Here is a 27,372-nt window from a genome sequence, read left to right as displayed (position 1 = left end):
AATGGGAAATTTGGAGTGTTTTGAATAGAGGAGTGTCAAGATTTGACATATATTTGACATATATTTTGGTAGCTATGTTGAGAACAGGATGTGGAGGCAAAGGCAGACACTAAGAGTAACTTGTTAGGAGACCATTGTAATCCAGGAAGGAGGTCATGGTAGCTTGGAGCAAGGTTGTGGTGATGAGGTGGTTAGAAGTGGTTGAGTCTTAGATTAATTTTGAAGGTTAACTGATAGGATTTGCTCATTAATAGATGGGGGCTGTAGGCTGGCACCAGGGTTTTTGGCTTGTGCAACTGGAAGAATGGAGTTGCCATTGATTGAGATAGGGAAAGAGGACTTAGTTTTGGGGAGGAGAATATCAGAAGCTCAATGTTGGATGTGTTTGGTTGGAGTTGCCTAGCAGACATCTATTCTAGTTTGGTAATGCTGCCGGGATGCAAAACACCATAACTGGATTGGTTTTTATAAAGGGGGGTTATTTGGTTACAGAGTTACAGTCTTAAGGCCATAAAGTGTCCAAGGTAACACATCAGCAATTGGGTACCTTCACTGGAGGATGGCCAATGGTGTCCAGAAAACCTCTGTTAGCTGGGAAGGCACGTGGCTGGCATGTGCTCCAAAGTTCTGGTTTCAAAATGGCTTTCTCCCAGGATGTTCCTCTCTAGGCTGCAGTTCCTCAAAAATGTCACTCTCAGTTGCTCTTGGGGTGTTAGCTTCTCCGGAGCAAGAGTCTGCTTTCAATAGCTGTCTTCAAACTGTCTCTATCTGCAGCTACTCTCTCAGCTTCTGTGTATTCTTCAAAGTGTCCCACTTGGCTGTAGCAAGCCCGCTCCCTCTGTCTGAGCTTATATAGTGCTCCAGCAAACTAATCAAGGCCGCTGTATGGGCAGGGCCATACCTCTGTGAAAGTTATCCAATCAGAGTTATCACCCACAGTTGGGTGGGGTGCATTTCCATGGAAACAACCTAATCCAAACGTTCCAACTTAATTCCCACTAATATGTCTGCCCCCACAAGATTGCATCAAAGAACATGGCTTTTTCTGGGGGACATAATATATACAAAGTGGTACAACATCCAAATGGAATATATGTTGGATTATGTGATCTGAAGTTCAAGGGAGTGGTCTAGGCTAGAGATGGAAATTCAGAATATGACTTTTTTTTAAATTTGGTTTTATTACTTTCATAATAAAAAATATGAAAAAGAAGGATTAAATGGTACTAATGACAAAAGACTGGGGGAAATTGAAATGTGGAGGTAAATTGGTTTTGGAGTTACTGATAAGATATTCTCAAATTGTTTAATTTAGGTTCAAACCTTCTCTGGTTAAAGACTGTATCCATGCTGTGCTCAAGGAGGAATTGGCAAATGCTGAATATTCTCCAGAAGAAACACCTCAGCTCACAAAACATTTATCAGAAAACATTAAAGATAAGTTAAAAGGTAATCATGGTGGTAATTGGAAATTACTTGCCTCAAACATTCATTTTCACCCATGTCCCATCCCCATTCTTTAACAAGTGACTTAAGCTGTGCATTCTATTAAAGACAAATTTCTCCTCAATGTCTAGTTTTCTATAATTATTGGTGACTTTTACACATATAGGTTTTTGCAGACTGTGGGACAAAGAAAAAAGATGGGAAAGAAAACATTGTAGGGAACCACTGTCCAAGAAATCATAGTATTGAGAAAGGCCAGGAAGCACAGGAGCTCTTTTCCCCCAATAACTCTTGGCTGTTTTTTTCCCACCAAGCTATCAATCCCTAGGCTGGCATTCAGAACCCACACTGTCTGGCGCTATTCCATCTCTCCAGCGGTATACTTAACTCCTTACCTCACTCAGCCCTTCATTCCTGCAGAGCATATCTTGTGCTTTTCTTACCCTGTTCTCTCTCTCTTGCTCTCTTTTTAATAATGTTACATCATCTGAAAAGTCCTTTCTATCTATCTTTTTTTTAAAGATAAGATTGGGGAGTGGGCAGGAATGTCTTTGTAAAAGTAATACATCCTCATTGTATTAAACTTGGGCAGTGTGTACAGAAAAGTACACATAAAGTTATTTTTAAATTATATAAAATTCTATTACCCAAAGATAGTTTCTATATAATGTTGAGTATTTCCTTCTTTTTTAAATTTGTTTTAACTTTGAGAAATTAAAAAATACAGAAAAGTACAAAGAAGAAAATATCACTCCTATTTGATATTTCCATCACCCAGAATTAACTTGTTTGTATATTAGCATTTTTATTTTCATACTTATTTATTAACATTCACTATTAACATTTTTATAAAAGAAAAGATACATGTGCATGATAAAGAAAAATAAATAAAATTAGATAAATCACCCCAGATGTCACTACCCATAAATAATCATTAATATTAGGTGAATATACCAGATCTTTTTCTATGTATATATATATATATATATATATGAATAAATAAACACTTTAATAAAAATGAGATACTATAGATATACTTCCCATATTCATACAGTATTTATTTGAATTCTAAATAGAATAATTGCTCATCATTTATTCCTTTTACCATGTTATTTCCATGCTGAATTCTTTATTTTGGTTCACTTCTTAACTGATGAGATTTTGTTGTCAGGTTTTTACAGGAAGGGCCTATAAATGCTATATTCCCTGGGTTCTTTCATGTTTGAGAATGTCTGCATTTTGCCTTTCAACTAGAGTACATTTTGGATGATTATGATATTTTGAGGTAATAATTTATTTTCTCACTAACCTTGTAGACTTTGCTTTGTTCTCTTCTGGCATTGATTATTACTGTGAAGAAATCTGAGGCCAGCCTGATGTTCTCTCCTTAAAGAATCCTGTCCTTAACTTTGATGCCCAGTTGCTTTTCTAGGATATGGCTTTGTGTCAAATCTTTAATATCTTTCAATCTGCAGATTTTATTTTTCTCATATCAGGGTAATTTTCTAACATTTCTGAATACATTTCCCGTTCCATTTGTTGGATCCTCTTCTTCAGGAAACCAAATACTGTTATGTTGAATCATCTTTGTCTTCCATTTTATTAGCTTCTCTCTGTCATAATTCCTTTTCCATTGATATTTACTTGTGATTATCTTAAGCCAGTAATTCAATTTTCATTTGTATCTGTTCTGTCTCTTGCCATTTTGAATTTTTTAGTTCTGCGATGAGATTGTGTAGGTATTCAGTTTGTTTCTTAGGACTGTTATTCTTTCTTTTCCTCCCTTTTGTTTTATAATCCAATTTTTGAGATCTTATTTTATTGAATTTATGAGTTTACATTGTTCTATTTTGTGAGTCAGTTGTGAGGAATCTCTGCCTGTTTCTTGGCTTATATTATCTTTTAGGTTGAGTTTTTTTGTCCTTTGCACAATAGTTATCTTTCTTTCTTGTTATTCTTTTTTGCTGTTGCGTCTTCACATGTTGCCATTCAGCTTCTTTCTGTTTTACTCTGCCTTTAATATCAGAATGCTCTGATATTGTGCGGATGTTTTCTTAACTCTCCTCCCACTGTACTTGAGACTATTTTATTTTTCCCTCAGAACTGTGGGGCCTTTACTTTCATCGAAGAGAGTCAGTTCTGTTTCAACTTTGCCCATTTCACATTTTAAAATAAGGAGGCGGGGCAAGATGGCAGACTGGTGAGCTGTAAGTTTTAGTTACTCCTCCAGGAAAGTAGGTAAAAAGCCAGGAACTGCGTGGACTGGACACCACAGAGCAATCTGACTTTGGGCATACTTCATACAACACTCACGAAAATGTCGAACTGCTGAGATCAGCGAAATCTGTAAGTTTTTGCGGCCAGGGGACCCGCGCCCCTCCCTGCCAGGCTCAGTCCCGTGGGAGGAGGGGCTGTCAGCTCCGGGAAGGAGAAGGGAGAACTGCAGTGGTAGCCCTTCTCGGAAACTCATTCTACTGATCCATACTCCAACCATAGATAGACTGAGACCAGACACCAGAGAATCTGAGAGCTGCCAGCCCAGCAGAGAGGAGACAGGCATAGAAAAAAAAAAATAACACGAAAAACTCCAAAATAAAAGCAGAGGATTTTTGGAGTTCTGGCGAACACAGAAAGGGGAAGGGCGGAGCTCAGGCCTTGAGGCGCATATGCAAATCCCGAAGAAAAGCTGATCTCTCTGCCCTGTGGACCTTTCCTTAATGGCCCTGGTTGCTTTGTCTATTAGCATTTCAATAACCCATTAGATCTCTGAGGAGGGCCCTGTTTGTTTGTTTGTTTGTTTGTTTTTAATCCTTTTTTCTTTTTCTAAAACAATTACTCTAAGAAGCCCAATACAGAAAGCTTCAAAGAATTGCAATTTGGGCACGTCAAGTCAAGAGCAGAACTAAGAGAGCTCTGAGACAAAAGGCAATAATCCAGTGGCTGAGAAAATTCACTAAACACCACAACTTCCCAAGAAAAGGGGGGTGTCTGCTCACAGCCACCATCCTGGTGGACAGGAAACACTCCTGCCCATCGCCAGCCCCATAGCCCAGAGCTGCCCCAGACAACCCAGTGTGACGGAAGTGCTTCAAATAACAGGCACACACCACAAAACTGGGCGTGGACATTAGCCTTCCCTGCAACCTCAGCTGATTGTCCCAGAGCTGGGAAGGTGGAGCAGTGTGAATTAACAAAACACCATTCAGCCATCATTTGAGCAGACTGGGAGCCTCCCTACACAGCCCAGCAGCCCAGAACTGCCCTGGGGGGACGGCACTCACCTGTGACATAGCACAGTCATCCCTCAACAGAGGACCCGGGGTGCACAGCCTGGAAGAGGGGCCCACTTGCAAGTCTCAGGAGCCATACGCCAATACCAAAGACTTGTGGGTCAGTGGCAGAGACAAAGTGTGGCAGGACTGAACTGAAGGATTAGACTATTGCAGCAGCTTTAAAACTCTAGGATCATCAGGGAGATTTGATTGTTAGGGCCACCCCCCTCCCCAACTGCCCAGAAACACGCCCCACATACAGGGCAGGCAACACCAACTACACACGCAAGCTTGGTACACCAATTGGGCCCCACAAGACTCACTCCCCCACTCACCAAAAAGGCTAAGCAGGGGAGAACTGGCTTGTGGAGAACAGGTGGCTCGTGGACGCCACCTGCTGGTTAATTAGAGAAAGTGTACTCCACGAAGCTGTAGATCTGATAAATTAGAGATAAGGACTTCAATAGGTCTACAAACCCTCAAAGAACCCTATCAAGTTCAGCAAATGCCACGAGGCCAAAAACAACAGAAAATTATAAAGCATATGAAAAAACCAGACGATATGGATAACCCAAGCCCAAGCACCCAAATCAAAAGACCAGAAGAGACACAGCACCTAGAGCAGCTACTCAAAGAACTAAAGATGAACAATGAGACCATAGTATGGGATATGAAGGAAATCAAGAAGACTCTGGAAGAGCATAAAGAAGACATTGCAAGACTAAATATAAAAATGGATGATCTTATGGAAATTAAAGAAACTGTTGACCAAATTAAAAAGATTCTGGACACTCATAGTACAAGACTAGAGGAAGTTGAACAACGAATCAGTGACCTGGAAGATGACAGAATGGAAAATGAAAGCATAAAAGAAAGAATGGGGAAAAAAATTGAAAAAATCGAAATGGACCTCAGGGATATGATAGATAATATGAAACGTCCGAATATAAGACTCATTGGTGTCCCAGAAGGGGAAGAAAAGGGTAAAAGTCTAGGAAGAGTATTCAAAGAAATTGTTGGGGAAAACTTCCCAAATCTTCTAAACAACATAAATACACAAATCATAAATGCTCAGCGAACTCCAAATAGAATAAATCCAAATAAACCCACTCCAAGACATATTCTGATCACACTGTCAAACACAGAAGAGAAGGAGCAAGTTCTGAAAGCAGCAAGAGAAAAGCAATTCACCACATACAAAGGAAACAGCATAAGACTAAGTAGTGACTACTCAGCAGCCACCATGGAGGCGAGAAGGCAGTGACACGATATATTTAAAATTCTGAGTGAGAGGAATTTCCAGCCAAGAATACTTTATCCAGCAAAGCTCTCCTTCAAATTTGAGGGAGAGCTTAAATTTTTCACAGACAAACAAATGCTGAGAGAATTTGCTAACAAGAGACCTGCCCTACTGGAGATACTAAAGGGAGCCCTACAGACAGAGAAACAAAGAAAGGACAGAGAGACTTGGAGAAAGGTTCAGTACTAAAGAGATTCGGTATGGGTACAATAAAGGATATTAATAGAGAGAGGGAAAAATATGGCAAACATAAACCAAAGGATAAGATGGCCGATTCAAGAAATGCCTTCACAGTTTTAACGTTGAATGTAAATGGATTAAACTCCCCAATTAAAAGATATAGATTCGCAGAATGGATCAAAAAAAATGAACCATCAATATGTTGCATACAAGAGACTCATCTTAGACACAGGGACACAAAGAAACTGAAAGTGAAAGGATGGAAAAAAATATTTCATGCAAGCTACAGCCAAAAGAAAGCAGGTGTAGCAATATTAATCTCAGATAAAATAGACTTCAAATGCAGGGATGTTTTGAGAGACAAAGAAGGCCACTACATACTAATAAAAGGGGCAATTCAGCAAGAAGAAATAACAATCGTAAATGTCTATGCACCCAACCAAGGTGCCACAAAATACATGAGAGAAACACTGGCAAAACTAAAGGAAGCAATTGATGTTTCCACAATAATTGTGGGAGACTTCAACACATCACTCTCTCCTATAGATAGATCAACCAGACAGAAGACCAATAAGGAAACTGAAAACCTGAACAATCTGATAAATGAATTAGATTTAACAGACATATACAGGACATTACATCCCAAATCACCAGGATACACATACTTTTCTAGTGCTCATGGAACTTTCTCCAGAATAGATCATATGCTGGGACATAAAACAAGCCTCAATAAATTTAAAAAGATTGAAATTATTCAAAGCACATTCTCTGACCACAATGGAATACAATTAGAAGTCAATAACCAGCAGAGACTTAGAAAATTCACAAATACCTGGAGGTTAAACAACACACTCCTAAACAATCAGTGGGTTAAAGAAGAAATAGCAAGAGAAATTGCTAAATATATAGAGACGAATGAAAATGAGAACACAACATACCAAAACCTATGGGATGCAGCAAAAGCAGTGCTAAGGGGGAAATTTATAGCACTAAATGCATATATTAAAAAGGAAGAAAGAGCCAAAATCAAAGAACTAATGGATCAACTGAAGAAGCTAGAAAATGAACAGCAAACCAATCCTAAACCAAGTACAAGAAAAGAAATAACAAGGATTAAAGCAGAAATAAATGACATAGAGAACAAAAAAACAATAGAGAGGATAAATATCACCAAAAGTTGGTTCTTTGAGAAGATCAACAAGATTGACAAGCCCCTAGCTAGACTGACAAAATCAAAAACAGAGAAGACCCATATAAACAAAATAATGAATGAAAAAGGTGACATAACTGCAGATCCTGAAGAAATTAAAAAAATTATAAGAGGATATTATGAACAACTGTATGGCAACAAACTGGATAATGTAGAAGAAATGGACAATTTCCTGGAAACATATGAACAACCTAGACTGACCAGAGAAGAAATAGAAGACCTCAACCAACCCATCACAAGCAAAGAGATCCAATCAGTCATCAAAAAGCTTCCCACAAATAAATGCCCAGGGCCAGATGGCTTCACAGGGGAATTCTACCAAACTTTCCAGAAAGAACTGACACCAGTCTTACTCAAACTCTTTGAAAACATTGAAGAAAATGGAACACTACCTAACTCATTTTATGAAGCTAACATCAATCTAATACCAAAACCAGGCAAAGATGCTACGAAAAAGGAAAACTACCGGCCAATCTCCCGAATGAATATAGATGCAAAAATCCTCAACAAAATACTTGCAAATCGAATCCAAAGACACATTAAAAAAATCATACACCACGACCAAGTGGGGTTCATTCCAGGCATGCAAGGATGGTTCAACATAAGAAAATCAATCAATGTATTACAACACATTAACAAGTCAAAAGGGAAAAATCAATTGATCATCTCAATAGATGCTGAAAAAGCATTTGACAAAATCCAACATCGCTTTTTGATAAAAACACTTCAAAAGGTAGGAATTGAAGGAAACTTCCTCAACATGATAAAGAGCATATATGAGAAACCCACAGCCAGCATAGTACTCAATGGTGAGAGACTGAAAGCCTTCCCTCTAAGATCAGGAACAAGACAAGGATGCCCGCTGTCACCACTGTTATTCAACATTGTGCTGGAAGTGCTAGCCAGGGCAATCTGGCAAGACAAAGAAATAAAAGGCATCCAAATTGGAAAAGAAGAAGTAAAACTGTCATTGTTTGCAGATGATATGATCTTATATCTAGAAAACCCTGAAAAATCAACGATACACCTACTAGAGCTAATAAACAAATTTAGCAAAGTAGCAGGATAGAAGATTAATGCACATAAGTCAGTAATGTTTCTATATGCTAGAAGTGAACAAACTGAAGAGACACTCAAGAAAAAGATACCATTTTCAATAGCAACTAAAAAAATCAAGTACCTCGGAGTAAACTTAACCAAAGATGTAAAAGATCTATACAAAGAAAACTACATAACTCTACTAAAAGAAATAGAAGGGGACCTTAAAAGATGGAAAAATATTCCATGTTCATGGATAGGAAGACTAAATGTCATTAAGATGTCAATTCTACCCAAACTCATCTACAGATTCAATGCAATCCCAATCAAAATTCCAACATCCTACTTTGCAGACTTGGAAAAGCTAGTTATCAAATTTATTTGGAAAGGGAAGATGCCTCGAATTGCCAAAGACACTCTAAAAAAGAAAAACAAAGTGGGAGGACTTACACTCCCTGACTTTGAAGCTTATTATAAAGCCACAGTTGCCAAAACAGCATGGTACTGGCACAAAGATAGACATATAGATCAATGGAATCGAATTGAGAATTCAGAGATAGACCCTCAGATCTATGGCCAACTGATCTTTGATAAGGCCCCCAAAGTCACTGAACTGAGCCATAATGGTCTTTTCAACAAATGGGGCTGGGAGAGTTGGATATCCATATCCAAAAGAATGAAAGAGGACCCCTACCTCACCCACTACACAAAAATTAACTCAAAATGAACCAAAGATCTCAATATAAAAGAAAGTACCATAAAACTCCTAGAAGATAATGTAGGAAAACATCTTCAAGACCTTGTATTAGGCGGCCACTTCCTAGACTTTACACCCAAAGCACAAGCAACAAAAGAGAAAATAGATAAATGGGAACTCCTCAAGCTTCGAAGTTTCTGCACCTCAAAGGAATTTCTCAAAAAGGTAAAGAGGCAGCCAACTCAATGGGAAAAAATTTTTGGATACCATGTATCTGACAAAAGACTGATATCTTGCATATACAAAGAAATCCTACAACTCAATGACAATAGTACAGACAGCCCAATTATAAAATGGGCAAAAGATATGAAAAGACAGTTCTCTGAAGAGGAAATACAAATGGCCAAGAAACACATGAAAAATTGTTCAGCTTCACTAGCTATTAGAGAGATGCAAATTAAGACCACAGTGAGATACCATCTAACACCGGTTAGAATGGCTGCCAATAAACAAACAGGAAACTACAAATGCTGGAGGGGATGTGGAGAAATTGGAACTCTTATTCATTGTTGGTGGGACTGTATAATGGTTCAGCCACTCTGGAAGTCAGTCTGGCAGTTCCTTAGAAAACTAGATATAGAGCTACCATTCGATCCAGCGATTGCACTTCTCGGTATATACCCGGAAGATCGGAAAGCAGTGACACGAACAGATATCTGCACGCCAATGTTCATAGCAGCATTATTCACAATTGCCAAGAGATGGAAACAACCCAAAAATGTCCTTCAACAGATGAGTGGATAAATAAAATGTGGTATATACACACGATGGAATACTACGCGGCAGTAAGAAGGAACGATCTGGTGAAACATATGACATGGATGAACCTTGAAGACATAATGCTGAGCGAAATAAGCCAGGCACAAAAAGAGAAATATTATATGCTACCACTAATGTGAACTTTGAAAAATGTAAAACAAATGGTTTATAATGTAGAATGTAGGGGAACTAGCAGTAGAGAGTAATTAAGGAAGGGGGAACAATAATCCAAGAAGAACAGATAAGCTATTTAACGTTCTGGGGATGCCCAGAAATGACTATGGTCTGTTAATTTCTGATGGATATAGTAGGAACAAGTTCACCGAAATGTTGCTATATTATGTAGCTTTCTTGGGGTAAAGTAGGAACATGTTGGAAGTTAAGCAGTTATCTTAGGTTAGTTGTCTTTTTCTTACTCCCTTGTTATGGTCTCTTTGAAATGTTCTTTTATTGTATGTTTGTTTTCTTTTTAACTTTTTTTTTCATACAGTTGATTTAAAAAAGAAGGGAAAGTTTAAAAAAAAAAAAAAAGAAAAACAAGGAAAAAAAAAAAGATGTAGTGCCCCCTTGAGGAGCCTGTGGAGAATGCAGGGGTATTCGCGTTCCCCACCTCCATGGTTGCTAACATGACCACAGACATAGGGGACTGGTGGTTTGATGGGTTGAGCCCTCTACCATAAGTTTTACCCTTGGGAAGACGGTTGCTGCAAAGGAGAGGCTAGGCCTCCCTATATTTGTGCCTAAGAGTCTCCTCCTGAATGCCTCTTTGTTGCTCAGATGTGGCCCTCTCTCTCTGGCTAAGCCAACTTGAAAGGTGAAATCACTGCCCTCCCCCCTACGTGGGATCAGACACCCAGGGAAGTGAATCTCCCTGGCAACGTGGAATATGACTCCCAGGGAGGAATGTAGACCTGGCACCGTGGGACGGAGAACATCTTCTTGACCAAAAGGGGGATGTGAAAGGAAATGAAATAAGCTTCAGTGGCAGAGAGATTCCAAAAGGAGCCGAGAGGTCACTCTGGTGGGCACTCTTATGCACACTTTAGACAACCCTTTTTAGGTTCTAAAGAATTGGGGTAGCTGGTGGTGGATACCTGAAACTATCAAACTACAACCCAGAACCCATGAATCTCGAAGACAGTTGTATAAAAATGTAGCTTATGAGGGGTGACAATGGGATTGGGAAAGCCATAAGGACCAAACACCACTTTGTCTAGTTTATGGATGGATGTGTAGAAAAGTAGGGGAAGGAAACAAGCAGACAAGGGTACCCAGTGTTCTTTTTTGCTTCGATTGCTCTTTTTCACTCTAATTATTATTCTTGTTGTTTTTGTGTGTGTGCTAATGAAGGTGTCAGGGATTGATTTAGGTGATGAATGTACAACTATGTAATGGTACTGTAAACAATCGAAAGTACAATTTGTTTTGTATGACTGCGTGGTATGTGAATATATCTCAATAAAATGATGATTAAAAAAAAAAAAAAAAAAAAAGAAGGGAAAGTTTAAAAAAAAAAAAAAGAAAAACAAGGAAAAAAAAAAAGATGTAGTGCCCCCTTGAGGAGCCTGTGGAGAATGCAGGGGTATTCGCGTTCCCCACCTCCATGGTTGCTAACATGACCACAGACATAGGGGACTGGTGGTTTGATGGGTTGAGCCCTCTACCATAAGTTTTACCCTTGGGAAGACGGTTGCTGCAAAGGAGAGGCTAGGCCTCCCTATATTTGTGCCTAAGAGTCTCCTCCTGAATGCCTCTTTGTTGCTCAGATGTGGCCCTCTCTCTCTGGCTAAGCCAACTTGAAAGGTGAAATCACTGCCCTCCCCCCTACGTGGGATCAGACACCCAGGGGAGTGAATCTCCCTGGCAACGTGGAATATGACTCCCGGGGAGGAATGTAGACCCGGCATCGTGGGACGGAGAACATCTTCTTGACCAAAAGGGGGATGTGAAAGAAAATGAAATAAGCTTCAGTGGCAGAGAGATTCCAAAACGAGCCGAGAGATCACTCTGGTGGGCACTCTTACGCACACTTTAGACAACCCTTTTTAGGTTCTAAAGAATTGGGGTAGCTGGTGGTGGATACCTGAAACTATCAAACTACAACCCAGAACCCATGAATCTCGAAGACAGTTGTATAAAAATGTAGCTTATGAGGGGTGACAAAGGGATTGGGAAAGCCATAAGGACCAAACTCCACTTTGTCTAGTTTATGGATGGATGTGTAGAAAAATAGGGGAAGGAAACAAACAGACAAAGGTACCCAGTGTTCTTTTTTACTTCAATTGCTCTTTTTCACTCTAATTATTATTCTTGTTATTTTTCTGTGTGTGCTAATAAAGGTGTCAGGGATTGATTTAGGTGAATGTACAACTATGTAATGGTACTGTAAACAATCGAAAGTACAATTTGTTTTGTATGACTGCGTGGTATGTGAATATATCTCAATAAAATGATGATTAAAAAAAAAATAAAATAAAATAAAATGTTTCCACTGTGCCCTGGTCAGAAAAGGGAATAGTTCTGTTTTCTTTTCTTGAGATTTGGAATTAAAATTTTCAATTTTTCAATTTGCTGCTTTAGCAGTTAAGTTTCTGGAGCTGAATTGTGCTAGGCCACCCTAGTGAATTCCAGAATCTTGTTTCTTTTTCTTGTCTGCCTTATTGAACAGCTTAGACTTTCCTAAAGATCCCATGCTCTCCTGCCTCTGCACGTGCAATTCCCTTTCCATTGAGTGGAGAGACATCATGACCCTGGTGAATTCACACTTTTCCTTCGAGACTCAGCTCTTTTGTCACATCCTCCATGAAGTCTTCTCTGGTCATTCCTTCTTTCTGCCCCGAAAAAGGGAGGAGCCCCAGCTCAGTACTCTATATTGCATTTCATTTTACTTTTCATATCTGTTTTCCCAACTACTGTCATCTGGTTAAGGCAAGAAGAGTATTTTATTTATTTCTGTCTATCAAGGGCTTAGCTCAGGGCCTGACTTTAGAGTAGAGGATTTTGGAGTAATGAAAATGTTCAAAAAATTGATTGTAGTGATGAATGCACAACTATGTGATGATACTGTGAACAATTGTACTCTTTGGATGATTATATGTTATGTGAATGTATCTCAATAAAATTGCATAAAAAAGAGTAGAGGAGAAAGGAAAGAAGCTAAGGTTTATGGAGAGACTACTATGTATCAGTACTGTTCTGCATGCTTTATATATTACTATATCTTATCTCATTTACTCTCACATCACCCCTGGGAGATAGATAGTGATATTCCCATTTAACAGATGAGGGAGACGTAAACTGAAAAATTAAATAACTTCTGTAAGCTTACACACTTAGTAAGTTTACAGTTAGGATTTGTCCTCCAGTCTCTCTGACTCCCAAAATTATGACCATATACAGTAAGTTCTTGTGGATTGAATGCTTATGTCCATTTCTGGGCAAATTTGCCTTTGGTACATAAGTTTACATATTTACTTATAATTTTCTTATTCTCTCTTTCTAGAAATGGGATTTGACCGATACAAAATGGTGGTGCAAGTAATAATTGGAGAACAAAGAGGTGAAGGTGTATTGTGAGTAGTTGGTTTTTCCTTCTTGTTTTATTCATATATACTTCTTATTAGGTATTCACCCTCTTAACAATGCAGTAAAATCATGTCCTTGCAAAGTGTGAGGAAAGGACAGTGTAACAAAATGCAGCTGTGAACCAAAGGGGTCCTGGTATGAACAGTAAAGTTGACAGGCTGGATGAGCTTCATGGGGTAACTCAGTTTCATACTATCTATAGGCTAATATATCTTTTAGGCTTTATGTACATGTGCTCCCATGGGATTAAGTGTACATGTTTCTTCCCATATTCCTTATGGCTCGGTTTTGGGTCCTGTCACTCTCCTAAATCAGTTTCTTTAATTCTGAGTCCTTGTTGGCAATCTAGTGGCCTTTCTTGCTCTTGTTCTTGGCTATGGCTTCCATTTCTTAAAATTCATTAGTTTCTAAAATTATTATTATTTAACTGTATTCTTTCATTTATTCAACTATTACATATTTTTAAACAACTTTATTGAACTATTATTTATCATCAGATTCGTCCATTTTAAGGATGTGATTCAATGATTTTTAGTAAATTTACTGAGTTTTATAACCATCACTATAATCCAGTTTTAGATTATTTTCAAGATCCTTCATTCTTGTTTACACTTAACCCCTGTTCCCACCCCAGCCCCAGGCAATCACTAATCTACTTCCTCTCTCACAGATTTGCCTTTTCTCTATATTTTATGTAAATAGAACCATAAGTAAATTATTATTTTAATATCATTTATCTCTCTTGTTTTTCCTCCTGCTTTTCTAACTGCTTATTCTCTTTTGTTCACTGTCTCCTCTTTCACTCCTGCATTCCCACCTGTGAACTTTTCTTTTTATAATTTTTTTTATTTAGAGAAGTTGTACATTTGCAGAAAAATCATGCAGAAAATAGAATTCCCGTATTATCACCTTATCTTCCCCATTATTAACACTTTGCATTGGTGTGATACCTATGTCACAATTGATCAAAGAATATTATTATGATTGTACTATTAAAAATAATCCTTTTTTTACATTAGAGTTCACTCCTTGTGTTGTACAGTCCTATGGTTCTTTAAAAAATTTTATACAACCTAAAATTTCCCATTTCAACCACATTCAAATATATAATATAGTGCTGTTTAAATTATATTCACAATTGTGTAGCCATCACCATACTCCATTACCAAAACTTTTCCGTCGCCCCAAACAGAAGTTCTGTACTAATTAAGCGTTGACTCCCCATTCCCATACTCCTTCCGATACCCTGGTAATCTGCATTCTAACTTTTGACTCTATGAATTTGCTTTTTCTAATTATTTCATATCAGTGAGATCATGCAATATTTGTCCTTTATTTCATTCAACATGATGTCTTAAAGGTTCATATGTGTTGTCACATGGATCAGAATGTTATTCCTTTTCAGAACCAAATAATATTTCATTCCATGTCTAAAGTTGCTTCCAACTTTTAAAGATTGTGAATAATGCCACTATAAACACTGGTGTGCAAATATCTGTTCAAGACCCTACTTTCAGTTCTTTTGGGGTGATACCTAGTAGTGGAATTGTGGTTGATATGGTGATTTTATACTACTTTCTGAGGAACTGCTGAACTGTTTTCTACGGTGGCTGCACCATTTTACACTCCCACCAACAATGAATGAGTGTTCCTATTTTTTCCATGTATTCTCCAACCCTTGTTATTTTTTGTTTCTTTAATAGTATTCATTCTAGTGGGTGTAAAATGGTATCTCATTGTGGTTTTAATTTGCATTTCCCTAACAGCTAATGCTGTTGAACATCTTTTCATGTGCTTTTTGAGCATTTGTGTATCTTGTTTGGAGAAATGTCTATTCAAGTCTTTTGCCCATTTTAAAAATTGGGTTATTTGTCTTTTTGTTGTTGAGTTGTATTATTTCTTTATATATTCTGGATATTAAACTGTTTATCAGTTATGTGGTTTCCAAATATTTTCCCCAATTCTGTAGTTTGTCTGTTTCTTTCCTTTGATACATAAAAGTTTTTAATTTTGATAAAGATCCATTTATCTATTTTTTCTTTTGTTGCTTGTGCTTTGGGTGTAGTCTTAAGAAACCATTGCCTAATGTGAGGTCTTAAAGATACTTCCCTATTTTTTTTTCCTAGGAGTTTTATAGTTTTGGTTCTTGTATGTAGGTCTTTGGTCCACTTTGAGTTGATTTTTGTATATGTTGTTAGGTAGGGGTCCTCTTTCATTCTTTTGCATATGGTGTCCAATTTCCTAGCACCATTTGTTAAAGAGATTATTCTTTCCCAATTGAGTGGAGTTGGCACCCTTGTAGGAAATCAATTGGCTGTGGATATGAAGGTCTGTCTCTGAACTCTCAATTCAATTCCGTTGGTCTATATGTCTTAACTTATGCTGCCAGTACTATTGCTGTTTTTGACCACTGTAGCTTTCTAATAAGTTTTAAAATTGGGAGGTGTGAGTCCTCCAACTTTGTCCCTATTTTTCAAGATGGCTTTGGCTATTTGAGGTTCCTTACCCTTGCAAATAAATTTGGTGATTGGCTTTTCTATTTCTGCAAAGGATGTTGAACCATCCTTGCATAACTAGAATAAATCTCACTTGATCATTGTATTAGTTAGGGTTCTCTAGGGAAACAGAATCAACAAGAGTTATCTATAAATATAAGATTTTATAAAAGTGTCTCATGCAACTGTAGGTATGCACAAGTCCAAATTCCATAGGGCAGGCAGCAAACTGGCAACTCCGATGAAGGTGTTCGATGAACTCCTCAGGCAGTGAGCTGGCAACTCTGATGAAGGCGTTTGACGAACTCCTCAGGAAATGCTTTGCTGGTAGCCCAAGAAGAAGTGAAGGTCCAGTCTTCTAACTTTCTCACTTAAAAATCTTCAACTGATTGGATTAAATCCAGCTGATTGAATTCTCTTATTGCAGAAGACATGTTCCTCGTTGATACAGTCAGTCATGGCTGCAGCCAATTGACTGATGATTTAATAAACCAGCCTTCTGGTTTACTAACCAGCCACAAATGTCCTTGCAGTAATGGTTAGGCCATTGCTTCCTTGACCAGACACCTGGACACGATCACCTGGCCAAGTTGACACATGAACCTAACCATCACAGTCATGGTGTGTAATTCGTTTAATGTGCTGTTGGATTCGATTTGCTAGTATTTTGTTGAGGATTTTTGCATCTACATTCATAAGAGATTTTGGTCTGTGATTTTTCTTTTTCTATGGTATCTTTATCTGGTTTTGGTATTAGGGTGATGGCCTCATAGAATGAGTTAGAGAGTGTTCCCACCTCTTCAATATTTTTTGCAAGAGTTTGAGCAGGATTGGTGTTCATTCATCTTGGAATGTTTGGTAAAATTCCCCTGTGAAGCCATCTGGTCCTGGACTTTACTTTGTTGGGCTTTTTTTTTTTTTAAATTATCTGGATTTATTTAGCATACCAATAATAAATTAATATGTACAGTTATCAAAAAATGTTGGGTGCTTTCCAAAGAAAATTTTTCTTTCTGGAGGTGTACACTAAAGTGTATGTGGAACCATTTAAACAGCTGTCTTTATAGTTTTCAAATTCAAAAGTGTGGTAACATCAAGTTTTCTAAGACTAGAGTACCTTTCTCTGTAATTCATGATTTAGACAGTTTTGAGTTTATAAAGGTTTCAGATGCCATATTTGTTCCTGCAAGCTACCAAAACTGACATTATAGAACTGACAGTTCAGAAATCATCTGATCCAATCACCTAATTGTACAGATAAGGAATCCACTGGCATTGTCAGAAATTACAAAAGCTAATGAGAGCAGGGCCTGGACTACAAATTGGTTCTTAGAAAGGCTCCAGAAATGTCCATTGGGCTAAGTAAGGCACATATATCACGTATCTAGTTGTATCTAAAATGACCCTAGTTTTCTTTATGTTTAACACTGGATTGAAATCTGATGGTTCTTGAGTAGTTCACAAACATATTTAGTCATTCTGACTATTGTGGTTGATCACCAATCACTAAAAGCTAGGGCTGTTTATGCTTCTTTTCTCCTGGGATATTTCAACTTAGGCAACTTTTATTCCCATTCTTCTGTCCTCATAACAGACCTATGTCAAGGGTGACTGTTCTTGTCTGAGATTCAGCATCAGCAGAGGGAGCTAACATGGTATCAATATCTACCAAACCATCAACATTTGAGTTTGGAGCACCTCATTTCAGTCAGAGTTATCAGGTATCCTGCTCTGTTCATTTGAACAGTGACTGTTTCTGAGCCCAGCTTTTGCAAAGCAGTTGTGGATTACTTCATGGGTGTCAGTATCCCACATGGCAATGAGATTTCTCAGCACATCAAGAATACGCCATGTAATGCTTCACATAATGTACCATGGTGACTTATGATGTTTCAGCCTAATGGCTGCACATAGCCATGCTGTAAGCAGGCAAAAGTCTATACAATTGTTTTAATTTAAACCCCCAGTGAGTGTGTGTAGCACATTTTATCAATCAGTAATAGAATGTTCAAATTCTAGCAAGCCAGTTTTCTCTTAGGAGCCATTTCCCAAACAACCTGCTGGATATCAGTTCATTTTTTCAACTTTGTATATATGCAGGAAAGTTGCATATATAAAGGGAAATTTTGAATTTCCATATAAGTGATTCTAATTTTGGGCTACTTCTCAGCACTGCAGCAAAGGAAGACTAATGGCCTGTCTTTATATATTTATTTTTCTCCAGGGCAAACATCTCAATAAGAGTACATGTCTGGTTTGGTTGCAGGTGATAGCACATTAGATATGCCCCCATGGGCATATTTATTCAGAATAGACCTCCTGTTTTCAAGCTCATCTTCAGCAAACAGAAGCCATTGTAGAATGTTACGGGTTACAGTTTCACCATTTCAGTTATTTCCTTCTAGCTATTCTAATACCTTAGTAACTAAATCTTTATATATATATGTATATATATAGCAGGTGTCTGGTCAAACAAAAACTGGCCTTATTGTTACTGCAAGGACATTTGTGGCTGGTTAATAAACCAGAAGGCTGGTTTATTAAATCATCAGTCAATTGACTTCATCTGTGGCTGATTGCATCAACAAAGGGCATGTCTTCCACAATGAGAGAATTCAGTCAGCTGGATTTAATCCAATCAGTTGAAGACTTTTAAGGGAGAAGAGAGAGAATCTTCATTTCTTCAGCTAGCCAGCATCTCCTGAGGAATTCATCAGACACCTTCATTGGAGTTTCCAGTTCACTGCCTGCCCTACAGAATTTGGACTCGAGCATCCTGTGCTACAGAATTTGGACTCGTGCATCCCCACAGTTGCGTGAGACACTTTTATAAAATCTTATATTTACAGGTATCTCTTGTTGGTTCTGTTTACCTAGAGGACCCTAACTAATACAGTGCTTTCCTTAGCTCTTATATATTCACAGTGACACTCTGTCATACTGGAGAATATTGATTAGTTTGACACAGAAGAAACCAACATTATTCTCGCTAGTTGAGGGCAGTATCCCCTCAATGTTGCAAAATTATGCACCAAACAATTTAAAACATGAAAACCTCTCTTGGTAGTGGCTGGATTATAGATGAGGATGAGAAAAACCACAGTCTTATGGATGTATTAATAATCTATTTTGAGACATTAAAAGACTGATGCAGACACAATGGTATGAGTTAAGCCTCCCCTCACCCAACTCAGCCCCTAGACTGCCTAGACCCAGATGTGGTTCCTGGTGCCAGAGGAACTCCATGCAGCGGATGGGTTCATGTGAGCTCATTCAATCTACATGGTCAATTATTTTTCTATGAATAATACCACCATATGTGGCTCTAATAACTTGTTGAAGTAGGTATCTGATACTACTTTGCAACCACTGATTTCTCTCTTTGAAGTTGAATACTTCATCCATGAGAAGCAGTAGTGCCCTAAGTGGAATATCGTTATCCACATTATTGTCAAGTCCAGCTGAATCTTGACAATATTTGGGATCTGAATCAGTCTTTAGAATTAAAGGAGGCACCTTGAAAATTGATTGCTTTATATCTTGGCCTAATATTTCTGACATTTTGCCCATGTTTTCTGACATTTTAGTTATTTCTTCTGCCAAGTTCTCAGAAAAGGACTTAACTGCATTTGAAACATTCCTTATAGAATCGTGGAGCAGATTTACAAAGTGTCCATCTTGCGAGCAAAATCTCCTTTCTCTTTACTATAGGCTTTGTTCTCAAAGTCCTACACATAGTGAGCCAAAGCTGGTGATGCTTTCATCATTTCAGAAGTTAATAATAACTGCAAATACACATTTTGATCACTTTTTCTCTTTTCTAAAACATCTCTATCCATCTTATTAAAAGTCTTTTTACTAGGAAGCTTCACTCTGGAATGTGGAATCATGAAGGTCAGTATAATGACGATGGGTTTTCCATATCTCCTCACCTTTCCACATCTCCTCACCTTGTTCTGGTGTACAGTAGTGGCATATAATTCATATATCCTGCCATGATCATCACAAACTCTAGTGTCTGAAATGTAAGCATGAAGTTGAACTGAGTCATCAAAAGATACATTTGAAAGTCATCTAAAGACAGATTCATGCTTTCTCTAGGAGACTCATTAAAAGATTCTCCATCAGTGTCATCTGATCCGTTTGATAATTTTCTTCTCCTTATTTTGTTCAGACAATGTTTTACTAATTTCTTCTAATTCTTTTTATATGGGTTTCCTTAGCTCATTGAACATATTTAAGACAGTTGATTTAAAATCTTTGATTAATGTATGAGCTTCTTCAGGAATGGTTTCTGACAAATTTTTTTCTCAGTGAATGGGCCATACTTTTCTATTTCTTTGCGTGTTTTGTAATTTTTTTTTTGTTGAGAACTGGAAATTCTGAGTATTATGTTGTAACTCTGGAAATCTAGTTCTACTCCTCTGAGATTGCTAGTTTTTTGTTTTTAATGAAATTTTATTGAGATATATTCACACAGGATAGAAACATTTGAAGTATAAAATCACTGGTTCATAGTATCATCCCACAGTTGTGCATACAGCCCCATGGTCAAATTTGGGATTGCTAGGTTTTTGTTGTTGATGTTGAGGGGAGCCATCAATTTGTGACATTTTCAAACAATTTTTGCTCCCTGATGGGGAATGGAAAGAGAAAAGAGAAAACAAGAATCAGTACTGGCTCTTTAAGACTCTTCTGCTGCTTTTGCCTGAGGGGCACTGGAATAGTGACTGCCCTCAGAGCTGCTCCCCCCTCCCCCACCATGATCTGAAGAAGCTGATCAAAAGCAGTGATCAGCAATCATACCACACTCCCTGGGATTTTGGAAGAGGAGGCCTTTATAGCCCACCCTGGCACCAGCAATCTATGTGAGGAGCCTAGGCTGCAGTCCCCACTGCTGCCTGCCCTGAGGCTGGGGGATGGGGTTTGTAGCTGCTGCATGGAGGGTGAAATGCAGCCTCTTTGTCCAGGTCTTCCCTGGATGCTTCACCATGTTTCACTAGACTCCAGAGTTTCAAAATAGTTGATTCAGACAGTTCCTGCTGGTTCAATAGTTGTTTTGGTGGAGAGACCGATTCCTGGAGCTTCCTACTCCACCATTGTTCCATAATCCTCCAATATATACATGTATATATTACATATATATACATGTATATTACATATATATATATATATATACACATATGTATGTATTTATATATATAAATATATATAAATGACATATATAATCATTCTTTCTGGTATGGCCCAGGTTTCTGGTATGACCCAGATGTCCTGGGTTTATCTCATACATTTCCAGCCCTAGAACTGGAATTAACCATTTCTCTAAGGAGCCCTGGTTCCTTTTATTGGGGAATGGTGTAAAAAGACCACAGTGTGAAGACAAAGACTGTGTTTTATGCATCTTTGAATCATTTGCACCTAGCACTTTTCCTAAAACATAATAGATAGTCAACAAATATTTCTTGAAGTTTTTAATATTCGTACTTTCATTTGGTTCAACTCAGGTTAAGTGCCACTTCCTTCCTGGTCTTCTTTGGCTTTTGTTCCTCTCTAAAGTCTCTCAAATTCTGTAGCCCTTCTATGGATTTTATTTAAATATTTCACATCTGGTGGCTTGGACTAGATAGACTTTACAATTCCTTTTAATCCTGATAACCTATAAATACAGCACCACGTATCCATTATCTTTTTTTATGTGTATTAATTTTTTTCACCTGATTAAATTGGGAATTATTTGAGGATAGGGACCAGATTTTAATCTGTCTGGACATACAGTAGTTGCTAGATAAATACTTGTTGATTGATCAATTAAACAGGTTAACTTTATTTCATATTGTTACTGCTGCAGTTTGGAAATAGGTAGAAATGTATTGATTTAAAGATTGTGAAATATTAGATGTGGGGGAAGCTCTTCTATATAAAATTTTTAAAATAACTTTAAAAAATGAACCAATGTAATATGGTATATGTGTATCTTTGTCTGTGGGCTTGAAGCTGAACTGCCTGGATTCAAAGCCAAGCTTTGTCACTTACCAGTTATATGACCTTGGACAAGTTTACTTAATTTCTCTGGCCCTTAGTCTTCATGTTTATTAAATAGGTATAATAATAGTATTTATCTCATAGGATTAAATGAGTTAATGTATGTAAAGCACTTAGATCAATGGCTGGCACAAAGTAAGTACTCAATAAATGGTGATGATGAATCATACATTTAATTAAAAATTTCACTTAACATATTGTGAACATCTTTTCATGTTCTTAAAGTTTTTTTTGTAAAATATCTTTATAATGGCTGCATAGAATTTCATTGCCAGGAAATATCATAATTTTATTTACCGGTCTAGTACTAGTGGGCATTTAAGTAGTTCCCAAGTTTTAATTTGCTTTTCTTTTGACTAACTTTTTTCCTTACCCAAGAATTGGAGAGAAGAGAATGCAAAATGGAGGCAAAGTGTATCAGAGAATGGCCAATTTGAGAACTGAGAGGTTGCATAGCATCCTCTAGAGATAATAGTGGATTTTGAATTAATTAGAAGACTTGATTTCTAGTTCAGAGTTTACCCTTTACTTTTCTTGGACTGTATTAAATGATCAGGTTGGACTACATAATCTCTTAGACCAGCCTTCTCATATCTTTATGCAAGACTCAAGCCCATTTCATTCATAAGTCTTAGGTGTTATTTTCTCCAAAAGTCACACACCAATATCTTAGCTGAAGTAATCTAAGATAGAGCTTCCCATCCAGAGTACCAAAGACTTCAAAGTGTTGAACCCTTCAGCCCGCAGGGCAGCCAGGGAGAGTCCGAGGCTGCTCGAGTCCATGGGCTGGTCACCTCCAGCTTCAAGCAGCCTCATCTGTGACTCCAGTCCCTTCCAGTTTATCCAGTGTACTCTGCTGTGCCAATATGATTTTTCTCAGCATGTCAACCTGTGAAAAAAAATTGGGGAGCACTGTTCTGTAAGATTGTATCAAGGAAAACTTTTGCTCATGGCAGGTATGTGTAGTTAAGATCCTTGTTAATGTTGCTGATAATTCTTTCTTTGACTTTTTAGCATGGCTGCTCGCTGTTTCTGGGATGCTGACACTGATAACTATACTCATGATGTTTTCATGAATGTAAGTTTATTTGGAACTCTTTTTTTCCTTTCTAAGGAAAATGTGCATTTCACATTAAATCAAATTGCTTAATGTTTATTTCTTAAAATGTGAGGACACCTGAGTTTTAGACATTTGTCGTAGACTCTTTCTGGGTGAGATGATTTTAATGTTATTTTCATGTTACTAAAGCAGAAACCTAGTGTGCTGATTATAGACAAGGAGAACCATAGCAGATGATGTAAATCTTTACAGTTTCAAATTTGGGAATAGCATATTGTTAATTTAGTGCTAATAGACATCTGGTACTTTGCTAAGCTACAAACAAATTTGGGTGGCAAGGATTCCATGAGCAAAGGTGATTTTTCTGTCAGTAATACTTTATCTCAAAGCCATTTCTCAAAACTGAGCAAAAATAAAGAGAAATCTTTAAAAAGAGGTTGCATGTAAACATTGGTAAGTTATTGCCACAGGCATTTATATATATTTTAATTATATGTTATTTTATATTTGTTCCCAGAAATGATCCCATCCTCTGTCTAGGTGCTCCTAGGTTGTGAATTAGTAGAATCAGAATTAAAGTAGAACAGAAACTGGATTGAGTGAATTAGGAGAGAGGGGTTCCATTTCCATCTCTGTCACTTTCTAACTGAATGACTATAGGTAAGTCATTGGACTTTTCTGGGTCTCAGAGTGCATCAGTAACATTAGTAAGCTGTAGCAGATCTTCCCAATGACTGGCTCTGTCTGCCTAAGAATAATCTGGAGAATCTCTCAAGTAGATTCTGATCTAATAGGCCAGGACTGAATCAGAGAATTTGAAATTTTAAAGTTTCCCACCTGATTCTACTGAACTGCCAGGTTTAGAAGTTGCTTGTTTAGATAATCTTAACATAACTTTTAGCTCTAAAATTCTGTGGTCCTACCAGTGTTTAGTTTTACGTGCTACTGTAGGAATCAAGGGTTCAACAGTGGGAACTACCATGTATATCTTTCTTTATCAGGTCTCTTTTTGAGGGAAGAGTCAAGCTGAAGTGGTTTTTCTGCTTCTTGGAGTTAAAAATGCTTATTCCCTGAGTTCTTTTACAATAGAATTCATTCATTCAACAAATAATTCTGAGCTCCTATTGTGTGCCAGTTTCTGTATTTAAGATGTTAGGAATAAAATGATGAGTAAGACAGACCTGGTCTCTGCCTTCAGAGAGTTTATAATCCATTGGAAAGCAGACAATACTCAATAAACAGATATGTAATTTAAAATTTTAGTTAATTATTGCTTTAATAAGATTATCAGAATTGGGTTTGGAAGCACAGGATTGGTGAAGGAGGTAGCTAAAAATCATTTTTGAGCCCAAATCAGGTTGCTGGCTTACTCTACTGTGTCTGTAGTTCACTTTGTGGAGTTGGTTATTATTTGGGTTTCATTTCCAGAACTTAATGCACTTTTTTTGGGGAAGGATCCCAGGAAGTGCTAGCAGAGGATGAGGAAATGAGAACAGCAAGGGAAAAGTATGTGCTATTGAGCAGATTATTGCTGTGGGTAACCAGGGCTCCATCTGCTGGAGCACTCTCTATACAAAGTGTGGGCCACAGACCAGTGTCAGTCTGTGAACTGTTTGTTCCACATCCACAGCAAGATAAGTAAATAAACTGAGTGTAAAGGTTTAGAAACTTTTATAGCAATTTGAGAAAGTAATTTTATGTCTGTTGAATCTAATCATAAATTTGGGATATATTTTATATGTTTCTTTTTTCTTTTCATTTTCCTAGTATTTTTTTATTGTATTTTACAAAAGTATTAATCTATGAGGGATTGGAAATTAAAAAACAAAGAAATGGGTCCTTCATCATATATAGCACTGTTGTAGAACACAGCTCAGGGAACTAGGTTAACCATAGATTTTTACTTTCTGTTAATAATAAGGTACTTGAGCTCAGATTGTTTTTCTCCCATTACTACTAAGCTGGAGCAGAGGTTTATGGGTCAGGAGTTGCTGAGGCAGGTGGAATTCTTGTTATTAGTACCTAAAAAGTGTTTTTAACAAATTTAACTGGGATCTGGAAAGCATTTTGAGATTCTGAGCTAAACAATGGACAGATGTATTTTATCAGTTAAGAAAAGATACCCAAAGACCATTTGCCCTTACCCACAGATCATGACAAGGTGCTGTTATTTTTATTTTCAGTGATATTCAGTATAGTTCTTGGGTTGGGTAATGCTTTTGTTCCAAGAAGCTCAAAGTATTTAATGCATTATTTTATTCTAAGATAAGTCAGGAAAAATGGAAATTATTATTTTATGAGTATGCATTAATTAGTTCATTAGTTTACATTTTATTTCTATATTCAGAAAATATAATTCTTTAATTCATCCTACCATTAGCGAGCAATTTTGTAGTTATTCTTAGGCAAACAACTTTATAGTTACACTCTGGAAATCCATTGTTTCTTGAAGAAGGTAAAAAGGTCTTCGTAACTTAAAATTGACAAAGATAAGGGATGGTGTTAATTTCAATTGCTTCTGTTGCCCTTATTACCTCATTAACACTAACATTCTGGATTTTTGTGTGTGTATGTTTTCTGTTTTGTGTTTTTTAGGACAGTTTATTCTGTATTGTTGCAGCATTTGGCAGTTTCTACTATTGAATCTTTGAAAAGCTGGGAAAAGATATGACCATGAAGAAATTTGAACTTTTTTATATTGTTAAATAGCTAGACAAAATAAAGATAAATTGGCAGTTTGACAACTGAGTCTGTTGAGTTTTAGGCCTTATATTTTTAATGTTTTGATTTTGTTATAATTTGTTCTTATTCCATTTGGAAAGTAGAGAAAAAAGTAGGAGAAAATCCATAATTCAATTGCTCAAACTTATTTGACCATAAATATTTTGGTATATTTTATAACAATGCTTTTTTATTTGCAGGATCTAGAAAATATATATGCAATTTTTATCTTGATTTTTCACTTCTCCCAATGTCATAAGCAGTTTTTATGTCAAGCTACTTGCATTATGATTTTCATAAGCATAATTTAAAAGCTGCATTTATCACATTAGGTTATACTATTGGTTATTTTTTTGCCATTTCCTTATTGGGGGACTCATATTTCTAATTTTTCACTATTATCAGTAATACCGAGATGAATTTATTTAGTTGTTTTTTTCCTACGTGTTGAATTGTTGCTTTTATCTCTTATCTCAGTGTTTTTGCTCAGCTATTGTCACCCTATGCCTTACACAGCTCATTAACTTAAATACCCATCCATTTTCTCTAGTGTTTGTCCACAGTGTCAGGGTCTGAGAGTTTCCAAGCTGTGTATGAACTTAGCCCTCCCTTAAGACTGAGATTCTTATGTTGGTTACTATTCAAACTCCCACTAGCCTTGTAGTGACTTCCCTTTACAGTCTCTATTGTTCTCTGTAGCTACCAGACCTTATTTGGGGAACCTCAGGGAAGGGGTCAGATTTAAATCCTTTTTCACCCTCGGGGCTCCTCGGCAGATGTACATGTTTACCCACAGTCTTTCTTCTGAATCACTTTTAAGTTAAACAACTAGACTAAATAAATAAACAAATAAGTAAATAAATAAGTAAATAAGTCTTTTTACATCCTTCTTCCATAACATTGTGTACCTACTTGCCTTACATCTACAGAATCACAAGGGACCCCTCGAAAGGTTCATTCTAGCTAAGTAAAGTTTTCCCTAACCAGACACCCCTGCTACATGTAATTTCCTACAAATGGCCACCCTAGAATCCATCCACTCTTGTTCAACTAGCCCTCAATTGATTCCTAGGGATCTTTTGTGTGTGTGTGAGCCAATATGGGTAAGAAAAAACAGGAAGCAACTGGGTTTGGGTTAGCCACAGGTTTTCACAGGACATGGCTGGCAGACATGAGTTCTCTACATCACCAAGTAGGTAAAAGTTGGCGCCGCGGTAAAGTGTGCCCGGGGGACCTTAGCGAAAGGCGTCTGGGCTCCCTGCGTAGTGAACGCCTCGGTGCGCGTGCCGTCGCTGCGCTAGGCGCTAGGGCTACTGCCTGGAAGGTCCGAGACGGAGAGGTCGGCCTGCGCGGAACCCAGTCCCGGCTGGGCACTACAGGAGAGCCGCCGGGTTAACGCTTCTTGACCGACTGCCAAGGAGCAAGTGTGACAGTTCACAGCCGTATCCCACTACGAAGAGGTGTCTTCACTTTACATTCTGGTTCCAAATTGAAAAGGACCCTT

At 37.6% G+C, this 27,372-nt stretch overlaps 1 protein-coding gene across 1 annotated transcript in view; it reads left to right on the top strand.

Annotated features, from left to right (window-relative positions):
- Nucleotides 1-25,888, top strand: part of DYNLT2B (dynein light chain Tctex-type 2B) — a 28,683-nt gene extending 2,795 nt beyond the window's left edge. The window contains exons 2-5 of the mRNA XM_037837614.1: nucleotides 1,316-1,449; nucleotides 13,465-13,534; nucleotides 23,102-23,165; nucleotides 25,743-25,888. Coding sequence (XP_037693542.1) covers nucleotides 1,316-1,449; nucleotides 13,465-13,534; nucleotides 23,102-23,165; nucleotides 25,743-25,790 — 316 coding nt within the window. The 3' untranslated portion in view covers nucleotides 25,791-25,888. The remainder of the gene's footprint in view (nucleotides 1-1,315; nucleotides 1,450-13,464; nucleotides 13,535-23,101; nucleotides 23,166-25,742) is intronic.
- The last annotated feature ends 1,484 nt before the right edge of the window (nucleotides 25,889-27,372 follow it).

The sequence above is a fragment of the Choloepus didactylus genome, chromosome 1 (assembly GCF_015220235.1).
Source record: "Choloepus didactylus isolate mChoDid1 chromosome 1, mChoDid1.pri, whole genome shotgun sequence".
In the NCBI taxonomy this organism is placed as follows: Eukaryota; Metazoa; Chordata; class Mammalia; order Pilosa; family Megalonychidae; genus Choloepus; species Choloepus didactylus.
The sequence above is the reverse complement of the archived record's forward strand: the minus strand, read 5'-3'. Positions and strand labels throughout refer to the sequence as shown.